This window comes from Protopterus annectens, chromosome 1.part1, assembly GCF_019279795.1.
Source record: "Protopterus annectens isolate FY-2018-M chromosome 1.part1, PAN1.0, whole genome shotgun sequence".
In the NCBI taxonomy this organism is placed as follows: Eukaryota; Metazoa; Chordata; order Ceratodontiformes; family Protopteridae; genus Protopterus; species Protopterus annectens.
In genome coordinates this window covers 1,524,502,628-1,524,515,696 of record NC_056726.1, presented here as the reverse complement: position 1 = coordinate 1,524,515,696, position 13,069 = coordinate 1,524,502,628, and the positions used below count along the sequence as shown (strand labels likewise).

Sequence of the window (13,069 nt, the reverse complement as noted above, 5' to 3'; positions counted from 1 at the left end):
TTACTACGACAGAGATGTCCTGGAGTGGATAACCTGTAGAATGGGCAACAAAAGATGGAACTGCCCCAGTAAAATGGACCCTAACAGACCATAGTACCCTAGTAAAATGGACCCTAACAGACCATAGCAAAGAGTTTCTAGTAAGGAACAGGATTTTATAGCACACGGACTCATAACTTAGTCCTGAGGAAATACTTTGCTCAGTGATAAGGTTCTCCTCCCTGCCACAGGCAAGCAAAGCAAATAACTGAAAAAAACAACACAAAAACAGGTGCTATAAATCAACATAGTAGAAAAAATACCAAGAAATGAAGAAATGGAATTTATTTAGCACTTTCTTTGACAATAAAGGATCTCACCAGAATAAACAGCTACTGAATAACCAGCACTTGTATTATAAATACAAAAATCACATGACATAAAATCAGCTGACAAAAATGTATATCAAAACATCTAAAATATTAATGCCCCTAACACTTCTCAACTGTACAGATTTACACAGAATGTCTAGATTTTTGCCTCAAATATTTGGGTCTGTTCCTCATAAAATGTGTGATTTTCTGGATTTTGTGACAAATCAGTGCGGACTGAATTCACTAAATAACGGTAACCATTTGAGTCAATTGACTTCGTACCCTTCAGAAAATTCATGGTAACAGAAGACCTTTTATTCTAACAACTTTCTAAGTTTATAAGAGCAATATTTAAAACGTGTCCCTATTTTTGGGGCTTTGTACCCCAAATATTTCTGGCTTTGTCTGGATTTTTTGTGCTAAGAGATTGAGAACTATGATGTCCATTAACTAAAATGTCTTAACTTCTTATTCGTTAAAAAGCATTTTAAATTATTCATATAATTTAATCCAGTGTTTTGTCTGCTTGCAAACAGAACTGCCACATAGCTTCTTTTAGTTCTACCAAAGTTTTGAAATCACCCCTCTTAAATCCAAACGTACTTGTAGAACAAAAAAGCAAATTTTTATGTGACAAAAAATTAAGTGTATGTTTTTGTAATGTAGTATTCACAACTTTGTTTTTGAAAACATATTATTGGGCGGCACAGTGGTGCAGTGGTTAACATTGTCACCTCACAGCAAGAGGTTCTCCGGTTCGATTCTCAGCTGGGGTGCCTTCTGTGTGGAGTTTGCATGTTCTCCCTGTGTTCGCGTGGGTTTCCTCCGGGTACTCCAGTTTCCTCCCACATTCCAAAGACATGCATCTGGAGCATTTCTCCCCGGGCCTCTGCTGAAAACAGGCTCTGTGGAACCTAGTCGGACTTTCCCGGTCAACAAATGATAAATAAATAAAAATAAAAATAAAATAAAAATTACTGTTCCAAAATATTCTCTCCAAGCTTCCTTGTAGTCATGCTGACGTAAAAAGGATTACAGGATTGACACACAGCAATATATATATATATATATATATATATATATATATATATATATATATATATATATATATATATACCACTCCTTTAGTGCAAATCAAACATCTGGTTTGCATTCCTAAGGTGGCTCTATAGCACAGAGGGATTAAACCCAGACTGTAACCCACATAGTTCAGGAATGATTATTACCATGGAAGGTGCCTGGGAGTGGTGGGAATAAGCAGCCAGCTCACCTCCTGGAGATAATAGAAGTGGTCCTCCCATACTTTACTGACACCCACTACAGAATGGATGTTAAAGGAGGTAGCACATAGTCTGAGATACATGCTCTGGTTTGCCAAGCATTTTGTAGCACTGCATCCAGCTTTCATTGCATGCTTGGAAACATAAACACACCACTGGGATATGCTATTTTTAGATACCACATGAACTCAGTGTTGGGTGAGATAAAGTCACTCTTCAGAAAACACAAATTCTCTAAGGTCTTTACATGTAGAATTTCAGTTCTAAACTCCTGCTGGTTTATGGAAACCCTTCTCTAGGAGAAACATACTCGCTGCGCAGTGTTACAGCCCAGGTGAGCTCCTTTTATATAAAGAAAGGAGAGACCCACCAGGAGGCATGTGAGTAAAGTTTACCACTGTAGGACCTGGCAAGAGGAGTCCAAAAATAATGGAAGTCCTGTAAGTATGTGGTGGCCATGAAGCCACTGGCAGCGGTCAGTCCCCTGTGATGCGTGCATCATCGGATATCCCAATAACAGCATGAATATCATGGCACTCTTCAAGCAAAAAAGTTGCAGCAGAATCCAGGCTTGGACCCTCTTCTGAGTCCCTACCTAAGGGATGGACAACGCTGTGACCTCTTGTACCTTGTCAGTCTTCAGATTCTGAGTCCCTGCCTAAGGGATAGACAAAGCTGTGACCTACTGTACCTTGTCAGTCTTCAGATTCTGAGTCCCTGCCTAAGGGATGGACAAAGCTGTGACCTCCTGTCAGTCTTCAGATTCTGAGTCCCTGCCTAAGGGATGGACAAAGCTGTGACCTCCTGTACCTTGTCAGTCTTCAGATTCTGAGTCCCTGCCTAAGGGATGGACAAAGCTGTGACAAGGGATAGACAAAGCTGTGACCTACTGTACCTTGTCAGTCTTCAGATTCTGAGTCCCTGCCTAAGGGATGGACAAAGCTGTGACCTCCTGTCAGTCTTCAGATTCTGAGTCCCTGCCTAAGGGATGGACAAAGCTGTGACCTCCTGTACCTTGTCAGTCTTCAGATTCTGAGTCCCTGCCTAAGGGATGGACAAAGCTGTGACCTCCTGTCAGTCTTCAGATTCTGAATCCCTGCCTAAGGGATAGACAAAGCTGTGACCTACTGTACCTTGTCAGTCTTCAGATTCTGAGTCCCTGCCTAAGGGATGGACAAAGCTGTGACCTCCTGTACCTTGTCAGTCTTCAGATTCTGAGTCCCTGCCTAAGGGGTGGACAAAGCTGTGACCTCCTGTCAGTCTTCAGATTCTGAGTCCCTGCCTAAGGGATGGACAAAGCTGTGACCTCCTGTACCTTGTCAGTCTTCAGAAAGGGCAGGAATGAAGTGACACTGAAAAGCATTCAATTATTCCAGCATAAAGGACTGCCTCTGAGCAGGGATCAGAAAATTCATCGTGATTCTTAGGAACTATGTCCTTGGAAATATCCAAAGAAAGGATGTTACAATGAAGTGCCTGTATGCAGCTATAAAGAGACTCCCATTCAGTTACAAGAACATCAGAAGATCTTCTTCTTATAAATCTTCAGGAAGCATGGCAAACACATTGATGAAGACAAGCTCAGGGGGACTGAGGACTCTAAGTCCCAACAAAAACACTCTGTGCTGTAAATTATGTCTGCACAGACTGAAATGGAAGAGTCTCTCATGTGCAGCCCACATACTGATGTGGTAAACGACACGTCAAATTCATTGAAAATATTATGACCTCCCAAGAAAGAAAAGACACAAACACCTGCGGGGTCACTATCCAGAACTATGTTGTTAATCCAACCACAAAAACTTTAATGTCATGAGGCATTTGTTTCTTTCTTTGTTTTGATGTCATTTATAAAGATGGGCAGTTCTGACATAATCCTATGTATATCACAGCTGATGAATTACAATTGTAGTTACCCTTGGAATGCAAAGTAGTTTTACATGAGGGGGTGTGAACCTGTTCTTTATTGATAAGATATGGACACTGTTTGCATCTATTTCTGCTAGATTCATATTTTGCTCAAATATTCCCTTCAAACTGATGTTCCTTTTTCTAATAAAAGAAATACGCTCAGGAAATAATTTATTAAATTCATCCTGAAAAGCAATCATAGGCCATAAATTCTTGAGAGTATTCTCAATAAATGTGGAATCCTCGGAATATGTGTATACAAAATTCTTGTGCCTATCACAAATTTCATCAACTATGGCTTGAAACAATTCAAATAAATATGAATCTAGCAGAAAAGCAACAAGGTTTAGCATTGATTATGTCAGAACTGGTTTTAGGCAGATTATCCAGAACTATACATACTAGGTGCTCTGCCTGAAATCTCTGAGATGTGTGATGGGGCTAAAATTGTCTGTTTCTTTTGGTACAGTGAAGACATGGACTAAAATTCCCATCCCTTTTCCACAATTGGGACAACTTCTATGGCCCCTTTGAACAGTGCAGTCTGGGCCTGTACTCACAAATCTGTGGGAATGGATTGATTTGCTGGACACTCATCTCTGTAGAAGATCTACAAGTTCCAGAATGCAGTGTAAGGTGATCACATCTAGAACCTACTGGTCACATGCTTTTTTTAATGCAGAGCATGAACTCAAGAGATGTCCCCCACCACAGCATGGATAGTCCTAGACCACAGTCAGTGCGGTGGCTACCTGCGCAGGTGTCAATGTAGTGCTTTTTTTAGCATTGGAGGGACAAGAGCACATGGCAATGAAAGGGCTTCTCCTGTTGAGTGCATATTGTAAATCATGGTCACTGCTTCAGCTGAAGTGCTGATCTTATAAAACATCACTCCAGTAACAGATCAATTCTCCATACACAAAAGGAAGTATTGCAGATATCAAAAAATCTACACCAAGTGATAGCCAGATATCGACTAATAAGTCTCTATTGTTAAACTATCCTGGTAAAAGATATAATCACAGGAATTAATAAATGAAAACAATCTGGGCTGTTCTAGTTTGACCTGTACAGTGCCATGACTGTGTTATGGCATAACAATGCTTACGTTCAAGTCACCTATCATTTTCAAATGCGGACTGTTTATATACACCATGCACTGTACAGAGGAAGGTTTATGGAAAGAAATACAAATGGTGTGCATGGTTGCCCAGTAGCAGTGTTATATTATCAGTGTGGCTGTTTGTCGCTCACTATACATCTCTGTCTTGCTTCTGTTTATTATTACATCACATTCACACTACTTGCCTATTCATTATATGCCTACACATGGGTTGCAGTTTCTACATTGTCACATATTATTATAAACAGTTTACATATAAATGTACACGACTCACTAAACGAAATACATGTAGTTGGTCTTTCCTTGTCTACAATGTTGTTGGTATTGAGGTATTCTATTCATTATTGTCATGTTATCCAGATATACCTTTGTTTATATTTAGTGCAATAATTCTGTTTGTGGCCCACTTCATGCAGGAAAAGCATCATCAGACCACTTCACTTAGTCAGTTAACAAGTAAAAAAAAACAAACAAAGAAAACAGGTTGTCAGTTAACAAGTAAAAAAACAAACAAACAAAGAAAACAGGTAAGTGTGATAAGCAGGGGCAGTGTGGGCTCTTACATCATGATACTGCAGGCGGAGAAACCAAGAACAAGGTAGGAACTTACTCCACAGTACTGCAGGTGGAGAAACAGGGCCAGGAACAGTTGACCAGATCACCTGACAGTACTACAGACTGGGCAATCCAAAGTAACATAGGATATTACTGAACATGGAACATGACAGGATCTTACCCCACAGTCCCATAGATGGTGTAATTAGGAGTAGGGTAGAATCTGACACAATGGTATCACTAGTGCAGGAATCGGAAACAGGGGAGGATCTTACCCCACACTACTGGGGGAAATGGATAAGAGCAGGACCATACCCCTCAGTGCCAAAGGTGAAGGGAATCAGGAATGGGGTAGGAGCTTACAGCACAGTGCCACAGACTGGAAAATGTGGAACAGGATAAGATATTACTTGACAGCAGTACAGCTGAGGAAACCAGAAAAGATTAGGATTTTTACCCTTCAGTGACACAGGTGGGATAACCAGGAACAGGTTAGGATCTTACATCATTGTGCTACAGCTGGAAGAATGAGGAACAGGGTAGTAACTTATACCACAGTACCACAGGTAGGGGAACAGGATAAAATCTTATCCCAAGTGTCATACGTGGGGAGTAAGACATTGAGTAAAATCTTACTAACAAATATCATATGTGGGGAAATAAGAATAGGGCAGAATCTTATCCCATAATACCATGGGGAGGTGATTTGCAGATAAGCATGATCTTACACCATTGTTTCACAGGGTGAGGGAACCAAGTAAACTAGAATGTAATGAGCTTAAGTGGGGGAGTCACAAAGAGAGCAGTATTGTATACCACATTGCACATATGGGGTAAAGCAGAAGAAGGGCAAGATCTTACACCATAATACTACATGTGAGAGAACTAGAAACAGGAGTAAGGTCTGCCACAGCACAAAAGGCCATGGATTCAGGCACCACAGCAGGACAGGATTGTACCCCTCAATACCAAAAGCCAGGTATCAAAGAGTAGAGCAGAATTTTACATCCCAGTGCCACAAAAGAGTTAAACAGGAACAGGGCACTTATACCTTGATGACATAGGTGGGGTAAACAGAAGTAGGAACGGATCTTACACCACAATGATACATGTATGGTAACAATGAAAACGAACAGGATATGAGTTCACATCAGAGTGTCACAAGCAGGAGAACTGGGAAAAGGAGCCATGTAGTATCTAGCATTTCTTCTGAATAAAATTTCAGGCATTACATTAAAGAGCAATAACGTTACTAACTTGGCACAGCAAGATTTCCACAAATAGGATCGCATGATGCAATGAATAACTGTTTTACTGTTAACAAGTACTTTGTAGAAGTTATATTTACATATTTTAGTGAGGCCTAGTTCTTTAATTTCATATCACAATGTAAATGACAATAATACTTTATAAATGTTAAGAAATCATGCACAGATTACCTCTTTTCCAACTGGTCCTTCAGGTCCAGACTCTCCCTAAAAAGGAAAAAAAAACACATTATAACTGTTAGCAGTTGCAGTTTACTCATGAAGTATAAACATCCATGGTGTTTTTGAGCTAATGGTAAACTTAAAATCAGTTTTCATCCTAAACAAATTATAGTATGGCATTAGTTTTAAAAAGTAAGCCTTCAGAGTTATTACAGCACAGTTTTTCTGCAGAAAACATTGTACAATTTGTATATATCCCCAAGAGACAAATCTGATGAATTCATTACATTGGTCTGACCCCACTTCAAAACATCTATAGGTGCAAGAGATTTTTCCAAATTTGGGGCTACAATTTGGAAACACCTATCACTTGAAGAAAGGAATCAATATAATGTGGCCTCTTCCAAAACAAACAAAAAAAATCACTTGTTTCCACGATAATGGCTAGCATCCCCTCTGCCTCCCCTGCAGCTGTCAGCACCTTCATAACGTATACTCTGGTAATCATTCTCTAGATGCATTTATAATTCTGTTTTCTTTTCTGTTTTTTATTCCTACTAATTTTATCACTACTTCTGAAATGTATATGCAAGCAGTAATGCCCGAGAAGCTGTGTGACTTATATGTAGAAACACAGATAAATAACCTCAAACACGCACATACATAGCAAGTACGAAGCAGTCAGACACACACACACACACACACACACACACACACACACACACACACACACACACACACACACACACACACACACACACACACACACACACACACACACACACACACACACACTGCCCTTTACTGTCTCTTAGTTTGCTGCACATTGCATTTTGATACATTGATTTCTCTGGTAAATCACTGTGACTTAAGTTCTGTCAGTAACGACAAAGATTAACAGTTTCAAAACTCTTTTTTTTAACTAAACAGTATTAATAGACTGCCTGATGCAGTCACTGTTCTCTTTCTCTGTCTCTCTTATTCATGCACACAAGTACTGACATATATACACTTTTATTTTATTTTTTTTTTTCTTTATCAGTTTAATTTTATGACCGCAAAACAGTAAAGCACTCTTACGCATAGTTTCCTTGGACTTTGAGAAGCAAAGGGCATGAAATGGTCAATGCCAGATGGAGTTCAGTATTCAAATAGAAACCAGACGATTAAAAGAGTATATAAAATAAGAACATTGCTGATTAAAAATAACTAAACAATGCTAAAAAATGCCATCAATGTAATAATGGTTAAAATAGTAGTATCAACAAACAGTAAATTAAAAAAGTTACAAAATATTACATGCTGTCCAAGAAAGCTAAGCTAAACAAAATGGGGTTTCATGGATCATTCAAATTTTTCCAAAATGGGAGAATCTCAAAGCCGATGGCAACACTCCGCTATGTATGTACCAAGAAACAGACTCAGCACGCATGCAAAATTTAAAATTAAAAAACAATTCAAAATATTATGTATTGTAGAGAGCAAACCCCCCTGCACCCCCCACATCCTCTGCTAATTATATATACTAACACCAAGATCGCATAAACACGGGGTAAAGGCATATTTCCAAACCCCGGGGATTTTGTGATCTCAGACATGTCAACCAGCTGCTAGCTGCTTAGATCATCATACATAGCCAACTAAACAGCTGTCGACCAAACACACACTTGACCTTTTGTACGGAACTCACACACACACTTACATACCTGTATCTATATTATATATATTTATAAATACACACACACACATGCGCGCGCGCTTGCATGCACACACACACACACACACACACACACACACACACACACACACACACACACACACACACACACACACACACACACACACACACACACACACACACACACACACACACACATACACACACACACACGCACGCACACGCACACGCGCGCGCACACACACACGCGCACACACACACACACACACACACACACACACACACACACACACACACACACACACACACACACAGGTTTATATCAGATAATCAAACTTTAAAAGTTCGAACACCATATGGTTGTTTGGTTGAGACCATATGTTAAAACTCTCAAAAGTTCGAAAATCAAATAAAAAAAAAAACAGAAAAAAGCCTACCTGAAAGCTTAAGCAGGGAGGCAAGCCCCCCTGCACATCCCCCACTCTTTAAATATACCAACTCCAAGATCGCACTACAGTGCAGACAGTGGAAAACTTCCATTGCCACACTGTACAGGGATCTCCGTTGAAACATTCAAACTTTTAAAAGTTCAATCATATGGTGTCGACCATATGATGTTTGAACTTTTATAAGTTCGATTTCTTTATGATAGGAACCCCACACACACACACACATATATATATATATATATATATATATATTTATATATATGTGTCTACTTCAGAATGTCAATTGTTCAGAATGCCGACTTTCATATGGCTAACACCATATGATCGACATTCCAAAAGACCGACATCCTGAAATAGCACCAGTTACCTACCTGTAAACATAGTAAAACTGTGTTATACAGGGGGGAAAGCCCCCCTGCTACTTAAATATTCTCACTCCAACATTGCACTACAGTGCAGGAAAGGGAATCTCCCAGTCCCGCACTGTAGCGGGATCTCTGCTATCATTTCTCGGCCTTTCAAGCGTTCTCTCATATGGTGTCGGCCATATGAGTTTCGAACATTTGAAAGTTCGAACAAATAAAGGGCTCCATATACATGTTTACTATCATTTGTATGAACTGCATTCTGCTGGCACGTATGCTGCCAAAAATCAGAATGACGTGCACAAAATGATAAGTATAAGGGATAGTCGAACACACTTATATGAATGCAGTACTGCTTTCGCATAAGTGTGTTTGACTATGTACAGAGACTGTGGTACAGTGGGGATTGGAAATTCATCCATATTCCCACTATAGTGCGATCTTGGAGTTGGAATATATTAGTAGCAGGGGGTGTAATGGGTGCAGGGGGGTACGCCCCCCTGCAAAAACCTGATAGGTATGCATTTTAAGTGAAGAAAAACAGAGAGCTCTGCCCAGGAGTTTTACACTGATATCGAAAATGTTTTTGTTTTTTTGCAGTGGCATTTTCAACATGCACAATAGTGATTTTCGACAAAATGGGATGGTAATGTACCTGTAAAATGTTTTGTGTTTCAAGTTAATGATAGTAAATCATATATATATATATATATATATATATATATATATATATATATATATATATATATATATATATATATATATATATATATATATATATATAGATATATATATATATATATATATATATATATATATATGTATATATATCGCAACAGAAAAATGAAAGTACTAACTTTTAACCTGCCAGCCCACATTGTTGCCTCTCCACTCATCATCATCATCATCAGCCCCCCTTTTTCCCATGTTTCCTACATGGGGTCGGGGTATCGTCTTAATTGTCACCAACTCTCTCTATTCAGTGCCACACTCCTGCCTTCATCAACACTCATGCCTGACTGTCGCAGATCTTCTTTCACACAATCCATGCACCTCTTTGCTGGATGTCCTCACTTCCTCTTACCTTCTTCCTGTATGTTCCACATCTTCTTCACCAGGCATTGTTGCCTCTCCTCTATACTTGAAAATTTAGTTTCACCTTAAATCACCTTCGAACAAGTTTTAAAATCCTTGTTAAGGACTAAAAATAATATTTCTGTGGGACCAGGCAATAATGCAGGCAGTGTTCTTATCAGGGTCAGTTATGCACTGTCTGAGCTTTGGTTTAAACTGTTTGATCACTGCCTAACCACAGGGTTTATGATACCTGGAGAACAGTCATTGTGGCTCCTCTCCACAAGAGTGGCCACTCTACAGACCCAGGTAATTATACACCAAAATGTCTCACTAGCCTTACATGCAAAGCAGTGGAATATATCACAGCAGAATTCATTTATGCAGACATTGGCAACTTAGACCCCATTTAATATGGTCTTGTGAAGGGCAGGTCCTGTCCTATAGAGGTTGTGGACAGTTGCTACATTGTAGTCAGTGCATGGCCAAGGCTTTCCTCCATGCTGATATTACTGAAACTGAAAACTCCCCGTATCAGTGGATATTCAACTGACCCCAAGTTGTGAAACTTGCTGGTACCATCTATGAACATAAAATTGTAACTAGTGGGGTACTACAGGGATCAGTGCTTGGCCCATCAGACGGTAAGAATTCTAGATTTTTATAGTCATCATCATCAACCCCCTTTTTCCCATATTCTATATTGGGTTGGGTTGTCATGTTAACTGTTGCCATCTTCCTTGATTCAAAGCCACACTCCTGCCTTCTTTACACTCATGCCTGACTGTCGCAGTTCTTCTCTCACACAATCCATCCACCTCTTTGCTGGATGTCCTCATTTCCTCAATTCCTCTTACCTTCCTCCTGTCTGTCCCAAATCTTCTTCACCAGATTGTCTTCTGCTTTTCACCACATGTGCCTGAACCACACTACTGTAATCTGTTCACTTAGACCTTTATTGCAATTGGAGCTACTTTGACTTCTGCTCTTATACCCTCATTTCTTCATCTCTCCCATACTGTGCATCCTACTACCTATCTCAGGCACTTCATCTCCATCACCTCTGGCTTACTCATCTGCTCTGCCTTTGCTGCCCAGGTTTCTCTACCATACAGTAGTACTGTCACACCACTGCTTTTTAAACCTTACTTTTCATCTTCTTTGGCATTCTTCTGTAATACACTACACCTGACACTCTATGCCAGTTGGCTGCAGTTCCTCTGATTCTAGTTGTGACCTTTCCATTCAGAAGTCCCTTCTCCTCAACCACCTCTCCCAGATACTTGAAGCTGTTTACTTGTTCCACTATCTTCCTTTCACTTTCAATTCTCACTTCTTCTGATTTCCCCAATTTGCTGCCATTGCCACTGTCTTATCTTTGCTTAGTTTTATCCCATGTGCCTTCAGTTTTGCATTCCATTCTCCTATCCTTTGCTGAAGTTCTTGCTCAAAGTCTGCCTGTAATGCCACATGGTCTGCATACAGCAATTGTGTTGATCTGTCCCCTCCACCCTTTTTGCCAATGTACTCCATCACCAATATGAACTGTAGTGGGCTCAGAGCTGAACCCTGATAAACATCCACTGTCACTGGGAATCCCTCTGTGAGACTGAACACTGTTCATACTTGAGTCATTGAATCTTTACACATAGCCAGCACTTATTCTACCAATGTTTCTGGGATTTTGAACACTGCAGGACTGCCCAAATCAGCTTTCTTGGGACATTGTCATTTGCTTTCTTCAAGTCTAGGAATGCCCAGTTGGACTCTTTCCTCATCTCTAGCTTCTTCTCAACTATATGGCTCATTGCAAACACTGGGTCAGTTGTGTTGCATCCTGAACTGAATTGAAACTACTCATCTCCCATCTTACAGTCTACTACTCTGCGTATCCATTTATCAATCACCCACTCCAGAAACTTCATACAATGTGACAGGAGTTTGATACCTTTGTTACCCACAGTTGTGAATGTCCCCTTTGTTCTAGCAAATGCACACTAGTATGCTTATTCACCAGTCAACTGGGATATTCCTTTCTCTCTATGCTGCTATGAGTACCCTCAGAAGACGTGTCCTGTCTCACTCAGCATTGCTATCATGTTTGCTGTGTCCTCCTCAGAAAATATTTCTCCCCATCTCACCCAGCATCACTATTATGTTTGCTGTGTCCTCCTCAGAAGACACTTCTCCCCATCTCATCCAGCATCACTATAATGTTTTCTGTGACCTCCTCAGAAAACATTTCTCCCCTGTCTCACCCAGCATCACTATCATGTTTGCTATTCAGAAGACGTTTCTCCCCGTCTCACCCAGCATCACTATCATGTTTGCTGTGTCCTCTTCAGAAGACATTTCTCCCCATCTCACCTGGCATCACTATCATGTTTGCTGTGTCCTCCTCAGAAGACATTTCTCCCCATCTCAGCCAGCATCACTATCATGTTTGCTGTGTCCTCCTCAGAAGACACTTCTCCCCATCTCACCCAGCATCACTATCATGTTTGCTGTGTCCTCTTCAGAAGACATTTCTCCCCATCTCACCCAGCATCACTATCATGTTTCCTGTGTCCTCCTCAGAAGACATTTCTCCCATGTCTCACCCAGCATCACTATCACGTTTGCTGTGTTCTCCTCAGAAGACACTACTCCCCATCTCACCCAGCATCACTATCATGTCTGCTGTGTCCTCCTCAGAAGACATTTCTCCCCTGTCTCACCCAGCAATACTATCATGTCTGCTGTGTCCTACTCAGAAAACATTTCTCCCCTGTCTCACCCAGAATCATTATAATGTTTGCTCTTCAGAAGACATTTCTCCCAGTCTCACCCAGCAACACTATCACGTTTGCTG

General features: G+C 40.3%; 1 protein-coding gene across 5 annotated transcripts in view; it reads right to left on the bottom strand.

The window, feature by feature from the left end:
• Positions 1–13,069, bottom strand: part of COL16A1 (collagen type XVI alpha 1 chain) — a 3,146,845-nt gene that overhangs the window by 135,615 nt on the left and 2,998,161 nt on the right. For all 5 annotated transcript variants that reach the window (XM_044082765.1, XM_044082783.1, XM_044082773.1 and 2 more), the window contains one exon: positions 6,662–6,697. In XM_044082765.1, the coding sequence (XP_043938700.1) occupies positions 6,662–6,697 (36 nt within the window). The remainder of the gene's footprint in view (positions 1–6,661; positions 6,698–13,069) is intronic.